The following is a 23,773-nucleotide window of genomic DNA, read 5'->3' on the forward strand; positions in this document are numbered from 1 at the left end:
ATACAATTCTGTGATGAATAATATGCCTGCAAAATTCAATGCATACATTAAGTGTAGTCACAGATAGTTTGCCTCATACAGTCAACTGTCAATTACAGTGGCCAGTTACCATGTTTTTGTACTACCTAGACCTTTGCTTATCACTTGTTTCCTTCTGGCTCTCAGCCCCATGACCGTTTCATTTCTTGTTAGCTTGTCTAGGGGAATGTTTGGCAAAGTAAATAAAAGTAACTGAAAGAAATCAAACCAGTCAATTAAGCCAAAGCCTCATGACCATTCAGAAATCAGATCAGGCTGCATTTAGTTCTAAACTTTAGGTATTTGTAAACACATCAGTTAAGATGGGCAAGTCTGAAAATATGCTTTACATTAAGTTCAAAGATTCAGCAAACCCAAATGTACAAAGAATAAACAAAATCACAAATATCCTACCTTAGAAAGCCTTAATTTCTAAGTTTTATTTATTTATTTTTTTAGTGTCTAAGTGTCTATTCTGCCTTCGTTTCCCTTGTGCTTTTGATTATATAAATAAGGTTAAAGCAAAAGAAACTCTCCACAACACTGGTGAGAACTAGTTCTAACATGTATTAAGTACAGCTGGAAATCATAAAATATCAGCTCATCTGTAAATGGATGCAATGTATTTTTATTCAAGTTTGCATGCTCTTTCACATGTATTTTCAAGAGCCTATATCATTCGCTGCCTTCAGAGATCCTAAAATGCATCTGAGTGTCCATACTAAACTCACCAAAGTTATTGCTGGGTAACTGGCTGAAGTGAAACTCCAGTAAAAATGAGCAAAACAAATTGTGCAGTGGAATCCTGCTTTTGTTCCTCAATCCTGCAACTGATTTTTGAGTGTAGATGAAATTATGACCTTTTATAATTAAAGGGTTAAGGGAAACAAATCAGTCTGTTACAGTCAGTTGGTTCATTTCCTCAACAATCCCCAGTGGCTCAGACATACTACTAATCATTGGACCACTGTTTGATGACAGAAGAAATGTGATTTGGAATACCTAAGATTTCCATGTTCAGCACTAAGTATTCCACCACAGCTTTCTAATCACATTTTTTTATAAAAAGAAGAGCAGGCAAATGTAATAAAAATAAAGCCATACATAGAGATTTTTATTTCAATTATCAAATAAATATTGGCTTTAGATTAAAACGTTTTCATTAAAACATAAAGAATATTTTTCAGTGATTGACATATTAAAAATTATTGGAGCGCCTGACTGGCTCAGTGGGTAGAGCATGCAACTCTTGACCTTGATGCTGTAAGTTCAAGATCTACATTAGATGTAGAGATTACTATAAAAAATAAAATTAAAAATAATTATTGAAGTTTAATTCATTTTCAAAGAAATGTTATTAATTCTTATCACCAGTAATTGTATCTCACATACTCTATGTCTCATTTTCAAAACACTTAAACACTCTCTACATATATGAGTGTGGTTTATAAAATCAAAACCTTTGACCTTAGCAGCCTGCACTCTTTATTAGTATCATTGAATCAGAATTAAGGTGGAAGCCAAAAAGCATACATAGAAGAAGGAAAACAAAACAAAACAAAAACAAATGAACAAAATCACCCTGACAAATATGCCTCATTATTCCCAGGAAAAAAGACTAGAATCACCTTTGATTAGGAAGAAAATGTTTTGGCTTTAGATTTTCATGTACTATATATGACTGAGAGAAATATTGTGATGACCTAGAGTATTTTTCCATGGTTTCCCATTATCATATAAAAATACGGGACAATCTTTTCCAAATTCCATTTTAATCAAGACAGTATTCATTTCAAAAATGATCCCCTTTACAACCACTGGTCTATGGGTTAATGAGGGCAGGGACCATCTCCATGTTGTCTATGCTCTAAAACTAGCACCTAGCAGAGTGCCAGTTAAAATCGATCATCTCCTGTCAATCATTTCAGGATGTCTAAGGATAATCTCTCTCTTTAAAATTAGGCTAAGAAACACTTTCTCAAAGTCTTCCTAATCAACCATGCTCCATCAATCTTAATATGCTGAACGCTTTACATTCAGCTGACTTTACATTTTTAAAGTTTATTTGTGCTTAATTTGAAACAAAATTTAATACTTTTAAAGACAGGAACAGATGAAAAGTACAGGATAGGCAATGTGGTCAATAATATGCTGTACATTTAAAACTAATATATCATTGTATATCAACTGTACTTAAATTTAAAAAAAAGACAGGAACAATATTTTTACTCTCCCTTTGAATACAAAGCTGATTTGTATAATAAGTACAACAACAATGAATAAATATAGTAATCTGAATGTGCTAAGTCTGATTTTTCAAGGATAGCTTAGTTTTTCCCTTTTCAAGCTTATTCTATCTTTCATTTATTTTCTTGTCCAATTGCAGAAAATAAGACCTTATGCATATTAGTGAATTGAAGTGATAATAGTAACATTCTCATTTCCACTTTAAAATGAATGTTTTTCATATTTTATTATTGAATATGATGTTCATAGGCTTGTTTGTTTTTGTTTTGAGGTTTTTATATTTATCAAACATACATATTTTCTATGTAGGATGTGCTAAGAAAACTTTTTAAACTAAGATGTGTATTTTCTGTATCTCTCAAGATTGACTTTTTCTTTTCTATTAATGTTGTGAATTTCCAGTATGACTAATAGTAAACTAACTTTGCCTTCTTGGAATAAACTAAATTTGAGTATTATAGAGTATCTTTTTTGATACATTATTAACTCTGGCTTTTAATTACTCCACTGTTAGTGAGTTTTTGTTCATGCATTACAGCTGTTTTCCTCTCTGAAATATTTTTATATGATTTGATATCAAGATATCATTAGCCTAATGAAATAGGGGTGTTTCTTTTTCTCACTTTCTGCAAGAATGTGTGTATGACTAGAATTACTCAGAGAGTTATTAAGTAAGTTTATAATTATAGTTCTTCTTTAGAAGAGTTAGTGTATATTTAAACTAGAACTCTTTGAAAGTCGGTCTTTGCACACATGTATCATGTTCTAACAAACGTTGTTAAGTTGCATTTAACCTTTCAAAAATATCTTAAGTCCATACTATTTAAATGCGGAAAATAGACAACAACATATTTTTTGTAATTCAAATGTGGCCAATTCAAAAGACATAAATGGAAAATGTTGAAAAAATAAGGAAAGTCCTTAAACATGTAAAAATAGCAATTTTTTCCCTGTCTTATTTTTGTTCCAATATGTTCAGTAAAGATCTTCCTCATTTTGTTGCTCTGAGTACACTCTTGACTCCTTTCTCAAATTAGTCATGAACACATGAGAACTTGGGTTACCAGAGTTTATTCTAACAAACTACTTCTATAAATTATTAATAAAATAAACATACATATCAGCCATCTTGAATACTACAGGGAATTAGTACCCTTGAGACAAGCACAGAAGAAAACTTTTAGAGAGAAGCAAACAGGACATAGCAAAAATTTGGCATTGTCACCACAGAATGACATCTTATTTCAGTGATTATTTTTTTCTCATATATGCAGGAGAAAGAAAAGTACAAACAAATGACTAAGCTTTTGGTGTAAAGTGGATGCTCATACCAGCATAGAAATGTTTTAATTATGAGAAACTGTCCTAATGTTCTCCTCACTATATTCCTTAATGTTCCAAAGTTACACTTAAATTGAATTATTATTATTATTACTTTTTAATTTTCAGAAAATAATCCCTCTCCAAATACCTACATCAATTGTATCCAGTATAATTCCTTTTATTTCACTGAGTGCATCGTGGCCAATGGAGGTCTTCTTGGAGTATCAACATCATTTGACTAATGGTGTGATGGCAGAAATATCAAACATTTGCTAAAAACAAGTTCCATCTTTTTTGAACTTCAACTAAAATTGATAACACATGTGAGTACAAAATTCTGAGTGGAGACTGTGCCCCCAGCTTTCTGCTACTTTGAAGATCAGAGAGTCTCTCACCTTCTCTTGTTTAAGACCATCAGGCTCAAAACGTATCATTAAAATTGTTTATGGCTCAATTCAAATAAATGGAAATATAATGATTGAATAAAGGGTTTTCTCTAAAAGACTTGAAAATGATACACTATAACAGACCAAGTGTTTCAAGCATAAAATTAATAGCAGTATTTAAAAAAAAAATTATCATTGAGCAAAAAAAGAATTGTTTTCACAATACTTTTTTCTATACAGCCAAGGTTAACTGATAAAAATCTCAAGCTTACCAGAAGTGGTAATTTGGATTTTCATAGCTCTATTTCACTTAACAATGTATTCCTACATAATCTTATTTGATCTTTAAAGTATCTGGTGATAGTGAAGTAGAGCTGCTCTTCCAAATTACAGGTGAAGAAAACGAAGTCTCTGTGAGTGGTTTGATTTGTCAGAGGTCTCACAACTAGTTGGGGTGAGCCAAAACTTACTCTGACCCTCTGACTCTTTTTTTTTAAGTTTATTTTTTTTTATTTTGAGAGAGAGAGTGAGAGAGAGAATGAGAGAGAGAGAGAGACAGAGAGAGAGAGAGAGCGCACACACAGTCAGGGGAGGGGAAGAGAGAAAGGGAGAGAGAGAATCCCAACAGGCCCTCTGCTGTGAGCACAGACTTTCGGTTCAGCCTCGGACTCTTGGTTTCAGCTCAGGTCAGGCCTGAAACCAAGAGTCAGATGCTCAACTGACTGAGCCACCCAGATGTCCTTGATCCTCTGATTCTTAATCCAGATACTGATATATTTTTTCCTTAAAACATAATTTTGTTTATTAAATTATAAGCTCTTCATCACTCCTAGTCTGTGTGTGTGTGTGTGTGTGTGTGCGCGCGCGCGTGTATTTAAACTTTGCAATTGGATTGTTTTAGCAGTCATATATTCTCAGGAAGCATAAAATAATAGGAATGGATGAATAGCTTCTGGTGACAAAACTGCCTTATTTATATGTTAATGCAACATATAAACTTTAGTCTAAGGCACTGCTATTTCCTCTCTGACGTTATAGGGTACCAGACTTAGAGATTTTAAATATGCCACTAAAGGAGTTCAAACTCTAGTTCTAGGTCTGCTACCTTATTATGTTCGCACTATATGAGATGACTGGGATCTGTATAGTCAGATTTGGCAGCCTCTTACATGCTTATTTGACCAGGGAGATATATCAAATTTAGAACTTTTACTCTAAGAATAAGGCAGTTGTAATCCATATTAGAATGTTACAGAGTCAGACTTGAATAAGGTAGTTAATAGATAATACCTGTGATTTTTAAAGTCTTTTTTTCCTTAATGCAACTTTTTTGGTAGTTTGGTCTTGGGGATTGTTTTATGTTTTTCTTTGCCAACAGACCAAAGTTCATATTTGATTATTTCATTTTTATATTTAAAGAAAACCTGCCACAATAATTATGGCTTAATGTTGCTCATCATTCAGTTTCCAATGCCATTGCTAGCACTTTCTAATTAGACAAGCGATCTGCTCTTTACAGTTATTGTTTGTTCGAATGTAAAATGGAATTACTGTATCTAATTCACAGGGTAATGGTAAGAATGAAATGATGTCAATAGTACTATTTCGGGCACATAATAGTCAATGCATAAAGAAAATCTTATGAAAACTGGGTTAAAAGAAAAATGGTTACATAAGTAGAAATGAGTTTCCTTCCCATTGGGGCTCAAGATCTTGACGACCCCTTGGTGAGGATGATATAAAGGAGACCAAATGGCTAATTGTATATTAAGACATTAAGTAGTATAGTCTTTCCCTGGAGGAACAAAGGATTCAAAGGTCTTCCCAATCCTTACTACTACTAATAGTGTTTTTATTATTAATTAAAAAAATAAAACATGTTCTTCATCAGAAAATATTTTAGTGTTACTATGTGTATGGCTTAAGTTTTAGGAGTAAGAAGGTAAAAAAACAATGCTTCTTACAACACTTAATGTGGGCTTACAGTTTATGGTTAAATTCTACATTATTCAGTTCTTAATCCCATTTATTATATTAAAAAACTCTAAAGGAAATCAAAGTACATCTCAATTATACCATGCTCTTGTGAGAAAGGAACTGGCTTTTTAGTCATACCAAGATGAGAATAGGTATTCGTCCCATTTGGAAAGTGCTCCATGTAATGTTAAAGAAAAATATCATTGTGAAAAATATAATGTGTAATGTCTGCTGGTAACCATAGAATATGTAAATGTGGTGCCAATGAATTATCCCCTAAAGGATGCCAAATTTCCTGCCATATGTTGTCTTTTGGTCTAAGTAGTTTGCTGCCAATTTAGCTTATTCTTCATCCTGTGCTCCGAAGTCTCGAGGAAAAAAAATCCTAGAGCATTCTCAAGAGGTTTTCATTGGTATTGGAGCCAAAAATCACATATCTGCCTCACGGGATTCCTTCTGAGTCTGGCTGGAGAAACTATCATGGAAATAAGTTCAGATTGCTATCATGGGCTGGGAGCCAGAGTTTCCCCAAACCAGTCAAAAATCCATCTGGGACTCTAGATTAGAATTATTTGAAATCCACAGAGAACCAGGAAAAGGCCTTGGGTCTAATGTGATCCCAATCTTTACAGCTCAGAAGTATTCCCCAAACCCCCATAATTTCCCTAAAGCCAGGGGGGTAAAGATTTGGAAGTTTAACTAAAACTGGTGAACAGTAAAAGAAAAAGCAGTTAGCTGGGAGTTCCCAGAAATTCCTGTCAAAACTGAGTCATCGTTTTGCCTTGCTATTTATTCCATATAACAGAGACTTCTTCCCAATTCACTTAACTACCTTTTCATCAGTGTGTCTTAATACAGTCCTTTCTTTTTAGCTCTTATTTTTTTTTCAATTTTTGAGGATCTAGAATAGCACTTTCAATATAACACTAGTTAAATATCTTGGCTTTCTTGTTGAAGAAAGACATGTTAACCCCAAACTAGTCTCTGTGAGGACGGACATCACTATGAAAGAAAATACCAAATTCTGAAATGACTGAGTTAGGGTTTAAATAACCTCTGCATAACAAAAGTCAGCCTTTTGACTTGACCTACTTTTAGTAACAACTCCCTCCAATCGAATGATGTTGGGATGGTCAAATTGTCCCATAATGCTTGCTTCTCCCAGGAAGTCTCTCCTCTGCTTTTCTGTGTAGCCCACTTTCAGGGTCTTGATGGCCACGGAAATTTCTTTTTTTGAAGGGAGTTTTAAGCGACCACTGCACACCTCTCCAAATTCACCTGTTAGGATAACAAAACAACAAACAAAGGTAAGGAAATCTATAATAAAAATATTATTAGTAGAGAGTAACTGTTTCATCTCAGTTCCAAATTCCAAAGTATTTGCACCTTTGACCCACAAGATGTACACTGTAAATCTCCAACTTATTTTAGAAAATGGTAACTGGAGACTCCCTAAGAAACTCCAGGACATTGAGAGCCCAGTGGGAAATGGACCTTGTGAGTTGCCATATATTTTGAAGTACCACGCTGTGAACAATGTTATATGAAAGAACAAGTGGAAAGTGGAAGGCTATATCTAATAGGGTTTTATGTCCTTGTTCTCATAGCTACCATCTCCTCAGGGTAATCAACAGACCAGTATAGGTATCATCAGTTTAACAATGGATTAAATTTCAGATGTTTCCAGCCATTCTGTTATTACGAAAAGGACCAATTTAGCTATACACTCAGACTGTCTAAATATGAGAACAGAAGCATCTGCTACCAATTCCTTTTATTGGATTATTGGCATGTTGCACTCGTTATTGACATACTAGTTGTAAAGTTCTCTGAGATTCTGGAAGGAAGAAGATAAATATACTATTTTCAAAAAAAGGTAGCACACTTTTTTCTATATAGAATCACTCTAAATATTTTCAAAGTCTTCAATAAAAAACTTGTTTTAAATGCATAATTAATCCACAATCTACCAAAATTGGAATGTTGGTGACTTTTAAATAGTCTAGGGCGCCTAGGTGGCTCAGTCAGTGGAGCATCTGACTTCGGTTTAGGTCATTACCTCACAGTTTGTGGGTTCGAGTCCTGCGTCAGGCTTTGTGCTGACAGCTTGGAGTCTGAAGCCTGCTTCAGATTCTGTGTCTCCCTTTCTGTCTACCCCTCCCCTGCTCACACTCTGTCTCTCACTCTCAAAAATAAACACTAAAAAAATTAAATAGCCTAATCCGACTGATATAAAATTGCCTAGAACTAGTTTGGGCACTATCTTCATATATATTGTTATTCAGAAAATTTACCCATAACTTTTTCAACCTTTTTTGAGCTCCCTGAGAGTGGAGACCCTTTACATTCATTTTTCTGTCCCACCAGTTGCCATAGTAATTGCCACTATGTAGTGCCATGCATAGAACGTTCCTTGCTCATAAAGGAAATCCTAATCTTGTGTAGCTTACTACATCTGATTGTACAACACTTTAAAAAATGTTTTTTAATATCAAATGAGAGATTTTTTAGAAAAGGATTAATTGTATAATTCATTGTTAGGCTGTCTATGGAATGGCAGAGGATTCTTGGTCCAACCTTCTCATCGTGAGTTTTTGTACAAGCCCTATGCCCCGTGGGTCAGCCAGAGAGGAGCTGTCAAGAAGGGAGATGCTTCTTCTCTATATTTTGTTCAAGCAAGTGGTTCAACCCACAAAAGCAGCAGGTTGTCCTATTGATTTACCAGCTGCATTACTACGAATGGCTTGCTTCTCTCCAGGAAGCTCTAAACTTCCCCAGACTTGACCTTTTCTCAGGAATCCAGTTTTGTCACTGTTTTCAAAACCATGACTTATGCTGTAACTTGTCAAAGTCACATAAGGTCCAAAAGCAGCTATTTATACATTTTAAAAATAAATACCCATCAGTTGGCAACAATATGACCGGCACTTTGAAAAATACAGAGTTATAATGCTAAATAAGTCAGATCTAATTTTTTCTCTTTGAAGGAATAGGGAGAAGATGGCAATATTTGTAGCTAGGGTGTTCCTTAGAATTATAGGGAGAATCAGGGGCAAAGTTTGAGAACATTCATTGATCTTTTGAAATCCAAGGAAGAATATGTCATTATAGAGAGTGAGTATTAGGAGAATTGTGATGCAAAGTAAATCATTGTTAGAATCTGTAAGCACGAGTAGGACTTCCTTTCCTTATACTGGGCTATTGGAACCTTGCCAGAGAGCTCCAGTTCATGCTGCATAAACATTAACTTTGAGCAAACCATAAGAAAGCATCCATAATACATTTCTATTTTCTGAAATAAAGTTCTGCCATTATCATGAGTCAATACACTGTAATGGACCATGTTTTAAATTTTGATGTTATCACCACTTATTCAATGTGACAGGTCATTTGCCAACAGATTGCAGGACAGATAGTACTGAGCTGTGGGACAGAGAACAGATTCTAGGGCCTAACTGCCGCTGTCACTTATTAGCTGTGTGATTTTGAGCTAGCGCCTTTTTATTTTTTTTATTTATTTTTAAATTTTTTTTTAAATTTATTTCTTGGAGAGAGAGAGAGAGAGAGACAGCATGAGCAGGGGAGGGTCAGAGAGAGAGGGAGTCACAGACTCTGAAACAGGCTCCAGGCTCTGAGCGGGCAGTCAGCACAGAGCCCGACGCGGGGCTCGAACCCACGAACTGCAAGATCATGACCTAAGTGAAAGTCGGACGCTTAACCGACTAAGCCACCCAGGCGCCCCGAGCTAGCGCCTTTTTAAAATATGTATTTCTTTTGAGAGAGAGAGCATGCATGTGCATGGGGGAGGTGCAGAGAGGGAGAGATTGAGAGAGAGAGAGAGAAAGGGAGAGACAGAATCCCAAGCAGTCTCTAGGCTGTCAGCACAGGGCCCAATGCCAGCCTCGATCTCATGAACCTTGAGATCATGACCTGAACAAAAATCAAGAGTTGGATGCTCAACTGACTGAGTCAATCAGGCACCACTTGAGCAAGCATCTTAACCTCTCTGTATCTTTCTCTCTTTATCTAACATGGGAACACCAATTGCATCTAACTCATAAAATTTTTGTATAATTAAAGAAATTAATGTATGTAAAGATGCATAATGTCATCTACAAGTTAGTTACTATTTTCTTCTCTGAGTTCAGACCCACCTTAAGAAGGATAAATTATCTATCTACTTCTGAAGAGTTAGATCAAATTGAAGAATAAATACAAAAATGTTTTTTAAAATGTTAAATTCTGTATTAATGTAAGAAGAGGTGGTTGTGATGTTAATGGTGATAACAAGGTCAATGTCATTCTGGACAAGTATTTGTAAAGAACGGAATTTTGTAAAAGTCCCTCACTGGGGGGATCAGGGAGAGAGTTCAAATTTCAAGTGGGTCAATTAGGGTTCCTTTCCTTCTTTTTAAGGAAATATCTGACATATGTAAATGTATATCTACTTTCAAAATTCAGAAGATGATGTTTCAGTCATGCTAATTTTTTAAAAACACCAAAACTTTGAAATGTGATTATTTTATCAGATAAATACTAGAAATGGCCACCAATATATTATGCTAAACAGAAATGTTAAACATTAATTCATTTCTCTTTATAATAAACAACTGTGTTTGAAATATTAACAAAGATTAGGCAAATGCAATGCCCTATCTTTCCATCTAGCCAAATTTTACATGGTCTTATTCAATTACCTCTTAACCTGTAAGGAAAAAAAAAAAACTTATCCTGTCATTTCTAAGTAAAAGCACAACTGTAAGATCATTTGGAAAGCACTGCTTGATTGTTTAATCCAATAACTGCAGTAGGTTGTATCCGTACTTTGAAATAAAATATGCTTTATGAGAATGGGTGCACCATATTCTGGTTTAAGATGCACAATGCAAAACTGTTCAAAATAAAATTTCTTACCCTCCTTTCATTTAAAATATGTAATTTAAGATAGGAGAAATGAACAGAGTATAAGTAGCCTTATATTTTTTTGTATATTTATCAGATACCATTATTTATCAGTTACTTTTATTTTATTTTATTTATTAGATACCATTTTAATGTGTGTGTCTTGTCTCACACCACTGTGTTCTAGCGTTATCAAATACCATCTCTCTAGATAAGGTTTTACTAGTGGAAAGGGCCCCAAAGTTCAAGGTCCCCATGTGTCTGTCTGGCCTCTGGACACTGGCTGAGCACAAATAAGTTTCTCATCCTCATATCATTTGAGTGTGCAAAGCCTGTGTGCTACAGGTGCTCCTCAGGTTTCCGTGCTAGGGAACAGTGCACTCTTGTGGGACGATATTAACACCAGCGCTACAGGAACCACATGCACCACAGGGCAGTTTACAAAGCAGAACTGTACAAATGAAAGAGAGAAATTAATATTTATTTGTGTTCACTAGATTAACACAGATATAGGATGGACGTGTATACTCTTAAGTCTTAATTGTGGAAAAAGAAGCACATACTGTATTTTCCTTCTATGAATTATTAGTTTCATATTTTAATATCACCTGCACCTGTGAGTTTTAGAAGTCTGAAATATTAATAAAGTCAGAGAAGATTTAGTATATTATCATTTTATTTAGATAATATGAATTACTCAGATTTTCCTGCTTCAAAAGTAAATACTGTAAGCTTTCTAAATGCTGCTTTGATGTATAGAAAGAAAAACAGAGAAAATTATATGCACATTTGTGTAAAGAAGCATCTTGCAGAAAACGTGATCTGATGTTATTCACTATTCAATGAATTAATTTCTCAGTCTTTCTCTTTCCCACATCAACATATCTATTTGGCATTTGTTTATAAAATAATATTGAAGAACGAGGTGATGGGTAGAACTATTGGACAAGATTGTTTATTTTTACTTTTGAGTAGCAGTTTTATTCAAATGTACCTTGAATGTCTGTGGATGTTCCTGTGTTTATGTGTAAATGTAAAAATAGTGTTATTCTATAAGTATCTATAACTTTTATTGGAAATGTGCAACTGTTATTCACAATCACTCCAGAGGTGTTTATTAATGGAATTATAATTGAATCCATTAATGATTAGAATGAAGAGGTATCTATATGAAAACAAGCTTCAACACAAATGCATTTAAACTATATAAAGTAATAGACAAGTATTAAAATGGAGTACTTTATGTTACTTAAACTATCCACTCAAATAGTTTTGAGTCAATTTGTGTAAAATGCGTCATTTATGATTATGTTTTGTGTTGCCTCCTTTTTTTTAATTTTAAAGAGGATTCTAAAATTGCCTGTTTTAGAAACTCAAAATTTTCACTTAGTGAGCTTGTCTAAAGTAAGATGCACTTTTATCCTGTTATCCCTATTTAATCAAATAGGCTTTGTGACACATGATCAGCATAGCCAGGGGAAGACGGAGCTATTGAGGCGGCCGCCTCTGAAATTCAATAAATAAAAAGCTGGCCATGGTCTGTGAGTCCGTAAGTCTGGCACCTTTGAAATCATTACATTCCATTAAATACTCCTTCATTTATTTATTGCCTGCCTTTGATGTTGAAACCAGAAAAAATGTCCCTTTTCATAGCAATATAACTTAGGTTTGACAATTTGCACATTCTTAGGCAGAGTTCTTATTCATAGTTGCAAACCTGTAATTGACACATAGGTAGAGAGTGGGGGTTACTGTGGTGGTTACCTGCTCCAACAACTTTGTCAATGGATATGTTGGTGGCATCCAATTCCTTAGCAAACTCATGAACTGCTTGAGTAGGGTCTTCGTATGTGTGTGGGTCAACATAAGTCCTGAGACCTGGAAGTTTTACTGTTTAAGGGAAGGGAGAAAGGCATTATTGTAGCTGGATTTACACAAACTTTACTGAGAAAATTTTATATAACCATATTATTAGTGAAAAAATATCCCTGTTATAATAAAGCGAACCAACTGTTAGTTTATTCTGCAACTGGCAGAGAGGTTGGAATAAGCGTTGAATGATTTAAGAAACAAAATTCCCCCTAATGAAACAAAAAGAGGAACCACAATGAACTTTCTCACCAAAGCACTAGGAGGAAAATGGATGTTCAAATAGGGGAATCTCAAGGAGAAGATCATTCAGAATTGAGTAGACCCAGAAATTATACCATCAGCCCTAGTGAGTGAACACCATCACACTATTACACATTTATGCTTCTACAAATAGTGCAGTAAACAAATATTTATGACAATGCTACATCTGACAATAAATCAAAGTTTGTGAAATACTTTCAAAAGGTGGAACAATGGCTAATATTATAGATAAATTAATTAAAGTATACAAAATGGCATGTCTTTTGTTTGACACTATTCCACTCTTAGTAATATTCACAATCAAAGTTGTCTGTTGTAATTAAAGATCTGCTTAAACCTGTGAGGATATGTATATACAATATAGGTCTTATATGAATATATTAATATATCAATTTATTGAAATCCTACTGTATAGCTTTTCAGCATAAAGGCATTATAAATTCTCTATATTTTAATAATAGTGCCAAAAAGCTAAATTCCAAACATAAATTATATTTATAGCTTATTAAATATAAACCTCCTTCATAACATGTATATTTAGTTAATAATTCTGAAAGTGAAATTTTTTGTGATGTTCTATAATTAAATTATCATGTTTAAAAGATACAGGAGAATCATTTTGGATTTGATTTAATACTAATTAGATTTCTATTATTTGGAAAAAATAAATCATATTAGGAATAATTTGGAATGTTCAATAAATTTCTCTGCAGTAAAACTAATTCTCCATGTGAGGCTTGAACTCATGACCCAGAGAGATCGAGAATTGCCTGTTCTACCAACTGAGTCAGCCAGGCACCCCTAAAACTAAAGTTTTATCAAAGGGAGCTTAGGATCTACTAAAGTACATAAACATGCTCTAATACTAAACGATATTGCATATATACTTATATGATGGATTTTTGTTTTTAATTTTGTTAATTTTTTAAAAAATGGTTAAAAAATATTGGTAACATTGTTTTAGCAAGGGGCAAAGATGTCTAATAGTGATATATTTTTTTCATTTATGACACTATATTATTGAAGGATTTTTTTTATCCTAAAGTAACAAAAGAAATCAGATGTTCTCTTTTATAGCATCCTTCATAATGAAAGCATATTAATGGCAAATTGCAAGTGAACATTCAGTGATGACCAAAGACGTCTCTGACTCAGTTTTGTAGTGTGGATGAAATGGGTGTAGAGACTGATGATAGCAGTTATTCTGGAGAACCTTCAGCACAGTGGACATTAGGCCAACAGGTCCAGCATTTCATAGTTTGGGCTGAGAAATGATCATTCATTGACCTATAGGACATCTTCATGAATGCCCTGGTTACACCACATAATAAGTTATGTTCCTGCAAAGGATCCATAAAGATTTTGAGATAGGAAATAGAGGCATAAGTATAAATGGATTATAAAAAATAAATGGTGGTTGGGAAGTAAAAATCCAATTTTCCTTAGTTACTTCTCCAGATGATTTTTGAGACTCTAGAAAGAAATGGGTAGGTCAGGGAGCAAATGGAGAAGAGAGGCTAACGCTCCTCCTCCTTGGCCTGTGTTGACACTGGCACTGCAACACAGCAGCCTCTCCATCCTGAGGTCAAGCACAGATTATTCCAGAAGATACCCATTCTAGAGTTACATCCGTAGAAATGGGGAAATGACAAGTCCTTTGCCCTTGCTTTGGGTAAACTGTGAGTAGAGCAGCTTTTGAAGCAAGAACTCTACTTTTGATGGTTTTCTATTCTGAACAGCTCAGTAAAAAGAATTAGCTAGGTGTCAGAGAAAGAAAGTTCTTGTATACTTGTTATTCAAGTGCCTCGCATGAGTGCCTGCTATGGGGTTAATGCCCAATAAATGATAGAGATTATTGACATTATATGTATTTTCATGTTAAGAATGTTTATTCACAATTATCAGTATGATTGAGGTTTCTGGAGAGAGAATTTGGGCCAGAAATGTCCATTCCTTTAGAGCTCCCAGATCAGTTTGCAAGCTTCTGCCATTATTGTAAACATTGTTGCTTCCTACAAAAACAGAGGGCAGAGTCACTTTTTAGTACAGTGGTCTATTATAATTTATTATTACACTAAAACTATTTCTTTTTTTAAATATTTTTATTTATTTCTGAGAGAGAGAGAGAGAGAGAGAGAGAGAGAGAGAGAGAGAGAGAGAGAGAGAGAGAGAGAGAGAGAGAGAGAGACAGCGTGAGCAGGGGAGGGCCAGAGAGAGAGGGAGACACAGACTCTGAAACAGGCTCCAGGCTCCGAGCTGGCAGTCAGCACAGAGCCCTATGCGGGGCTCGAACCCAGAACCGCGAGATCATGACCTAAGCGAAAGTCGGACGCTTAACCGACTAAGCCACCCAGGGGCCCCACACTAAAACTATTTCTAATATTATCAGTACTAAAACACTTTACCCTTAAAACAAGCAAACATATTAAAAAAGGCTTGCATACTTGTCTTGCTTACGAGTAAGGAAAACAGTAAAAGTAACTGTACACTGCACTTACTGAAATATATTAGGAAATAAAGTTCTGTCAGAATCTTTTTGTATAATAAATTGTTACATTTGATGGAAATTCACATCAAAGGGAGGCTGAGATATATGATCATCCAGTTTTGATTTATCTCTAGTAATGGTACAATAAAGGACCAGTAAGATTAGGACGTTTAGTATTCCTTTTCAAGGAAAATTAAAAACCTTTTAAAAATAAGGTCAAACTTGGGGCGGCTGGGTGGGTCAGTCAGTTCAGGGTCCAACTTGGGCTCAGGTCATGATCTCATGGTTCCTGGGTTCAAGACCCGCATCAGACTCTGTACTAACAACTTCTGAGTCTGTGTCTCCCTCTTTTTCTGCCCCTCCCCTGCTCACACTTTGTCTCGGTCTCTCCCTCTCAAAAATAAATGTTAAAAAAATTTTTTTAAGTGAGGTAAAAAAATTAAAAAAAAAAAAGAAAACTTTTCTTGTAAACAATTACAAATGTGTTACCTTGAGGAACTTAAGGAAAGCAATTTGGAAGCAATTTACTAGCATCAGGATTTACAAAGACCATTATAAAATGAGTTGTCAGACACAAAGTCTAACATTTTAAATAAGGCCCGGCTTGAAACAGCCTTGAAATTGTGCTTTAGAGTGACCCTTCTATACCTGCCAGGCCTAGGGAGTGTATGTATTACTAAATAATCTGAACATTCAATCACCATTCCCAACTAAAATCAATCAAATTTAGTGCAATTAAATAAAAATCATGGAAACTTCTTTTCTATGCACATGAAATTTGGGAAACAATAGAAATATAAACACACACATCCCCAAGTAAAATGGCCTGTTCGCCGTGGGAGCTTCGGCTGCTGACTTTTCACTGCTGACCCCAGAGGTTCCAGGAATCAGGTGATGCAGGATACAAGGCACATAATCCCTTCACACCAATAATTAAGGGCAACATACAGAGTAACTGGGCTGTGTCAAGAAAACCAGATAATAAACACATGTTCACGTGTTAAGCTGTACTACTTTACAGCTCGTTCTGCGCAAACACAATAATTTACATTTCCATTTTACCAGCATGAGTTGCCCTAAGGATAGCAAGAAATAAAACGGCCTAGCCGCAGAGGGCAAGGGGACAGGATCTTAGGAGGTGAAACACATTTCTTTCCTTTTGAAGCAATATTATAGGATTTGTAACAAGACTGGAGGGAATAGTTCATAGCTAGAGTTTTTTAAAGTAATACCAAATAAATGGTCTGAAATAAACCAGCTGTAGCATTAAGATGCAGAAAGTTTATGACAAGCATGTACGTTACCTTATGCCCTTACAGCTAGGATAAAATGCATTTCTTTTTTGTTTGTCTATCATAAAGACATTGCGCATTTGAAGAAAATTAAAGTTTCGAGCAACTCCACCAGAGAAACCAACAGCTAAAACAGACTGGAGTGATGGAGGAATGTGCTTACCAATGGGACACAGAAATTTATCATTGTTCCAAATTCATGAGATTTACAATTCTGACATTAAAAACCCAAGTCAGTATGGTTTTACTCTAAAGGCTATATTTACATTGACTGTTCAACTCAAATTGAGAACAATTTAATCCACAGCAATGTAAGTGCTCTAATTTATGCATGGCAGCTGTGACTCAGTGTTTTTTGGGGGGACAGTAAAAAAAGCTACACAAGCCTCCTGAAGTTTGTTCATTCATTCTCTTAAGACTTTTGAGGTGGCAACCTGACTCATCTAGAAGGATGAGATGTTGCCAAGAGGAGGGTAGCACTTTGGCTTTTGCAAATTATTCTGCGATGACTGCAATGAGAAGGATAAAACAAATAATGCTCTTTGTAAACTCTGTCACTGTGTCCAGCTCACATCAGTTTACATTTTGGAAGACATTCTTTTTCTTTTTTGTAAGCTACTGTGTGCCTCCTGCATGTTGGCAATAGGTAATCAAGCTGTTAACTTGAGTTAAAATGAGAACTATAGTTTTTAGATGCAAAGCCATTGATGGATATAAAGTATCATGCTGAACTGAAAATAATTTTACAAGGCAATAGTGAATCACAGAAAGTGATGCTTACAAGACTACATCAGTCATATTGAGGTGATTTGAGAGCACGAAAGTATGAGTTTAGTCTGCACTAATTTCCATAAGAACATGCTATTCCCTTTGAGTCCACTGATTAGTAATTGCCACGTCGTTTGGAAAAATCAAAATGCCTGGGATGATTTGTTTTGCCACAAGAAGAAAAAAAACAGTCCTCTTATTAGATATAAACACTTTGTTTCCCAAAAGAGTATTTCCTTTAGAAAATATTAAAAGGAGACTAAATTGATTGGTATTAAACTATGAGGGAAAAGTGCTGGCTTTTCTACCAGTGAGATATCGTATAACTACAAAATAAACAGTTTATTTTAAAGGCTCTCTCCCGGTTGGATGACAAAATAGACTCCGGCATTTCACATAAACAGAGGTTGTTTATATTTATTTGGGAGTTCGGAAAGGGAAAAGGTTCCTATTTAGATTTTAGCAAAGGATGAAAAATAAGGAAATGGAAGATACGCTTTGCCTTCCAGCTACGCAGAGCTGACTGTATAGTACATACTCCCCATTATGTGCATTATTTGGCTATAAACCACAGGTTATCCTTCACTTTAGCTTAAGGATGCTGAAATGTGACCATGTAAAAATTACTTCATGCAGAGCCATGAATTTCCTTCCCCATTTTAAATTAATTTAATCTGCTTAATTTTTTTTTCATAAAACTCCTCTTGCATTCCCTTCTTTGTGGGGGAAGTTATCCAATTATATATCAATGACTGCTAAAACTAAAACGGTAAAACCAAAGCACCAAAACAGCTTAGGAACTTACAATGTCCGTTCCCAAAATGAAGTCTTTTTTCATCTGCACCATGTTTTGACTTGTTATAGCCACAGAACCTGGAGGGAAGTCAGGGGAAGAGAACACAGAAAGGAAATATATGAAAGCAATTATCTATGCTCAGAATGTGCAAAGCACACAAAAAAAAAAATAAAGCATTTTCCTCAAACAATTAAATGCTTTAGTGAAAGTTTAATGACTTCATATTTTCTAAATCCTTTATAGAAAGCCTCTTTCTCTGGGGACTCTGGAAAGCTGCCTAATGAGGAGATATGCAGAGTTGCTTCCCCACTGTGCAGACCCCTTCAGTTCAGTTTTTATAATGGCCTTAGAAAGTGTTTATAGTATTTTTTTTTAACAACTGCTGTTAGAATGAATGAAGGGTAAAGTCCCCATTGTTAGTGATTAGTGCTGTGCCGTGTTGCCAGTGTTCTGGGTGAGAAAGTGGCAGGGAAATCTGGGGTGCATTTCAAGAGTGAGAGAACATTGGAAAAAGAGAGTAAAAACCAAAAATGAGGTCAAAAGGAAGAAGAGAAGTGGTATGAGGTTGAAAAGTGGGGCAGGAATTTAATGGGAAAAAAAGAAAATCAAAACTAAAGATGGAGAAACAAAATAAAGGGAAGGGAGGAAAGAACAGTTACAAGCAGAGACATTCTTAGCTGTTAAAATACTTCATTCACCACACTCTTCAGGTTTTAGCTACAATTAAGGGGAGCGAGCAGAGCAATAGTGAAAGTCAGTCATGAAAGTCAGTCGTAAAAGAGACTGCAAACTCACCTCCCTATCAAAACGTAGGTGACCACTGTGAGGAGAATAATGGCCACTGCCGCTGAAATGGCAATCATTACCACTTGGCTATTTTCCCCTGAGATGGAGAAAGCTGGGAGATTGAAGAGAAAAAATAAGAAAAGACCAGGCATTAACACATCATAACTAACATCTGCATGGAAAAGCTGATAAACTCAATCATAGTTATTCTGCTTTTACCCAAAATATGGCTTACTGCTTAATACAATGTAAACAGAATTCCCCACTTTAGTGTAAAAACAGACACTTCCTATAATGGTGCCTGAAATTTCTAACTAATAAGATAAGATACTCTCTTTCAATGGCATCAATCAAATGGGACTTGAGTGCCTAATCTGTGAAATATCCTGGACTGGTTTTCTGTAGGCTCATTGCAAAGAAACTCATAGGTTAAACCAGAAGTTATCAGAGGAACATAGAGACCAGGTAGATTTCCCTGAATGAAGTTATAAAAGCTTCCTAAAATTTTTTTAGTGCTTATTTAGTTTTGAGAGAGAGAAGACAGGGTGAGAGCGGGGGAGGGGCAGAGAGAGAGGAAGATGCAGAATCCGAAGCAGGGTCCAGGTTCTGACCTGTCAGCGCAGAGCCCCACATGGGGCTCGAACTCACAAGTGGTGAGATCAGACCTGAACCGAAGTCGGATGCTTAAGCGACAGGGTTACCCAGATGCCCTAAAAGCTTTCTAATCAAGCTTGTTTAGCTTCCAATATCTAGAATTATATAAATGTTTTTTTAGCACATACCCCCAACAAATTATTCTCCCTGTGTTTCCTACCTTTATGAGCAGCCCATCACTCCCTCACTCACCTAGACGAGATGTTGGTAAAAATGATTCAGGAATCAAACCTGGCCTGCCACAAGGTTTTATATAGCTCAAGAGCTTAGAATGGCTTCCATTTGCTTAATGGTAGTAGAAAGTCAAAAGAAGATTTTTGACATGTAAAAATTATGTAAAATTCAAAATTAGTGTCCATAAGTGAAGTTGTATTGGAGCACAGCCACATTCATTTGTGTATTATGCTACACGAATTCATTCTATGGCTGCTTTTAAGCTACAATAGCCAGGTTGAGGAGGAGCAACAGAGGAGCATCGTTTGCAAACACAGCCTAAAATATTTACTGTCTAGCCCTTTATGGCAAAAGTTTCCTGGTTTATGGAAAACATTTACTGATCCTTGAGCTAGACCAGTGCTTCTCTGACTTCAGTGTTCATTCAAAACCACTGGGGAATCTTTTGGAAAAGAAGTTTCTGATTCAGTCTGTCTAGAGTGGGGACTGAGACTGTGCTTTTCTTTTCTTTTTTTCATTTATTTTAGAGAGGTGGTGGAGAGAGGGGCAGAGAAGCCTTAAGCAGGCTCCACACTCAACACAGAGCCCAGTAAGGGGCTCAATGTGGGGTGAGTCTCAAGATGCTGGGATGATGACCTGAGCCAAAATCAAGAGTTAGGCACTGAGCCACACTGGTGACCTGAGACTGCTTTTTTTTTATAAGCTTCCAGTGATGCTGACGACTGATTCCAGACCACATTTTGAGTAGCAAGGTGTAGACCACAAATATGAAGTCATCTTGTCTTCTCCCTCTCCCCATCCTTCACTATCCAATTAATCACCAAACTGTTTTAAGTGTTTTAGTTCATGTCTTCATTTCTCTTCTGGATTACAATTAGAAATTCCTAATTGGTCTTTATTTGCTTTCCTTTCCTATCTTTTATCTGGCCAGTAGAGTATTTCTTCTAAACCATGCATTTGATCATGTCATTGTCATGCATAAAAGTTTTGCAGGGCTCTCCATCACTTTTAAGATAACATACAAATTCTGTAGCAGAGCAGGTTAAAGCCATTTAAGATCCTGTTTCTTGCCTACACCCCAGCCTCATTTCTAACAAACTCTATAAGCATCCTAGTCTCTAGACTTTCCAAAATATACACAGCTCCTGGAACAACGTCTTTCGCGTGCCCATATTTCAATGTCTATTGCCCTTGTAGTAAGTGCTGATTGAACAAATGAATGAGTGAGGTATCTAAGGAGCTTAGAAGAGAGAATTGGATTACTTGAATACTATCACCTCTCCAGAAGCCATTATCAAATACATATTCAGCCTGATCAAAATCTAAGTTTGGAAGGTTTTCTTGAAAATAATGCAGTTTTAGGAAGACCTATATGATACAAATAGAGACACACGGCAAATGGGCTATAAGAAGTTTTCTAAGCAACTGAAAATAAGAGCTCAGAGTGTTGGAAGGAAGGCACCCTCATCATGTAAACTGCTGCAAGCTCTTTATTCTTTACTACCAGCAAACTGTTGTTCACACCACTGTGGCAGGCATGGGAGTGCCTGCTCGGATCGTCCTGCTAAGTCTGCAGCAGGCAGACAGCCTCCAGCTGCTGTACCTTCTGGACCCACCGCAGCCTTCACACCCTGGCCACCCTCCCCTCGATGACTAAACGCCACAAGGGACTGGAGCCAAGCCCTCCCTGCTCAGTGCAGGACTCCTCTAAGGGGTCTTCACTCTGGGACTCCCCACCGCTTGTGACACCCGCAGAGTTGTGCTGCTGGCTATGTCCCTTCCTCCTCCAGTCTTCTCTTTCCCTCCACCTCTTCACAGACCTCTGACCTAAATCCCAGCACGAGGTGCTGCCTGACCACTTCTGTTCTTCCTGCCTCCTTCCTTCTGCTGCATTTTCCCCTATAAAGTTCATGTAATTCCATCTTAACATCTCTATCCCAGAACAACTGGACAGATGCATCGCTATCCATTGGATATAAATCTATGATTCGTTTGTAAAATAACTTAACTTAGTGATTCAACATGCTCCATAAACCTATAATAATAATGTTATCTCATGCTTTCCATGTTGTGCATACATTGTAATAACTTCTGAAATGCAACAAGTTCTGCATTCTCTGTGACGTTTAGCCAGCTGATGAGATACAGGTCAATGAAACTGGGAGAGGAAACATAATAGAAGAAAGAGGAATTTTCTATTTCTTTTTCTGTCACAGACAGAATTAAATTAGGATATCTCTGCAATGTCCTCTATCTCTATATCTATGAATCCTGGCGACTATCTAAGGCACATGATCAAATGGATCATTTTTGTTAGTGAAATTACCAAACATTTTTAATGAGTGATTTTGAATACATGCATTGTAGAGTTGTCTAAAAATATGTGGAGCACTTTAAAAAGTTACTGTCTACTGCATGTCTTAGAAACTCATTTTGAATATGTTTTCCCACAAACAAACTGCTTCCACTGTTTCTACTCATTTCCCATTTTAGAACATCCTGCACATACTGCTGACTTTCTCTCCCTAAAGCAGACTGGTTAGAAGCTCATTCTCATGAACCAGAATGCTTGGATTTGCACTTCTTTTGCTGTGTGACATAAGATCACTGGGGTGATGATCAAATGGGTTAATATAACCAAACACTTAAAACAGTTCTAAGCACTTAACAAATACTTAATAAATGTTACATATTTTTATTATTTCATTTCCCCAGTAAAAAACTAGCAAAAAGTGCTGTAGATTCAGTTTCTGCCCAAGGAGGATTTCCAGACAGTTGACTTGTCTGCTTTCCCAAGCATGTCCGTTTCATTCTGTTTATACTTCTCGCTGTGGAGATGCTACCTTGACTCTAGGGAAGCCCTTTACTCCTATAAACTCTACAATTTCAGCACAATATATATTTTTTAATGTACAGCTGCAGCACTGGATTAGTACTCCGTAATGTGGAGGTTCCAGGTTCACTGACTCCACTTCCTCGTTATGCAATCTGAGAAAAATCACATAAACTGTATCCTAAACCATCTATAAAGGAAATAATAGTACTCAAATAACTACAGAACAGAGTCAAATAAAATGCTTATGAAAGTGCTTAATGGGGTGCCTGGGTGGCTGAGTTGGTAGAGTGTCCAACTCTTGATTTTAGCTCAGGTCATGATATCAGGATTCCTGTCAGTGCAAGTATACTTGGGATTCTCTCCCTCTCTCTCTCTGCTCACTCCTGCTCACTTTCTCTTTCAAAATAAACAAACTTAAAAAAAAAAGATAATGCTTATTATCATATAACTACATGGGTTCTCGAATCTGAGCCATCATTTACCAATTATGTGACTTTAGAAAGGTTACTTAAACCTCTCTATGCCTCACTTTCCTCATCTGTAAAGATAATAATAATTATAAAAAATAAGACATTTGGGGTTGCCTAGGTGGCTCACTTGGTTAAGCATCCGACTTCAGCTCAGGTCATGATCTCATGGTTCATGAGTTCGAACCCCACGATGGGCTCTGTGCTGACAGCTCAGAGACTGGAGCCTGTTTCAGATTCTGTGTCTCCCTCTCTCTCTGCCCCTCCTCTGCTTGCTCTCTCTCTCTCAAAAATAAATAAACATTAAAAACGACATTTTAACAAAGTTCAAAAGATATTATCTAAACTCTAAACTTCGCTCTACTAAAAAATATCTATATGTCTTATGAAAGATAACTTTTCATATAATTTTTAAAAATAAAACTAGAAAAAAGTAGAACAGCAAAATGTTAAAGAAATACAAACATCATTTTTTAAATTTTATTAAAAAAATTTAAATTATTTTTAAAATATCAATATGCAAAAA

At 35.9% G+C, this 23,773-nt stretch overlaps 1 protein-coding gene across 5 annotated transcripts in view; it reads right to left on the bottom strand.

The window, feature by feature from the left end:
• EPHA3 (EPH receptor A3) overlaps positions 1 to 23,773 on the bottom strand; it is a 351,638-nt gene that overhangs the window by 46,715 nt on the left and 281,150 nt on the right. For 4 of the 5 annotated variants that reach the window (XM_077774854.1, XM_077774853.1, XM_077774856.1 and 1 more), the window contains exons 8-11: positions 19,126 to 19,228; positions 18,340 to 18,407; positions 12,618 to 12,743; positions 7,044 to 7,229 (exon numbers count right to left, since the gene is read on the bottom strand). In XM_077774854.1, the coding sequence (XP_077630980.1) occupies positions 7,044 to 7,229; positions 12,618 to 12,743; positions 18,340 to 18,407; positions 19,126 to 19,228 (483 nt within the window). Of the gene's footprint in view, positions 1 to 7,043; positions 7,230 to 12,617; positions 12,744 to 14,878; positions 14,999 to 18,339; positions 18,408 to 19,125; positions 19,229 to 23,773 lie in introns of those variants that run through there. The other variant, XM_077774857.1, reaches the window with a different exon arrangement.

This window comes from Crocuta crocuta, unplaced genomic scaffold (assembly GCF_008692635.1).
Source record: "Crocuta crocuta isolate KB4526 unplaced genomic scaffold, BGI_CrCroc_1.0 scaffold6, whole genome shotgun sequence".
Taxonomy (NCBI): Eukaryota; Metazoa; Chordata; class Mammalia; order Carnivora; family Hyaenidae; genus Crocuta; species Crocuta crocuta.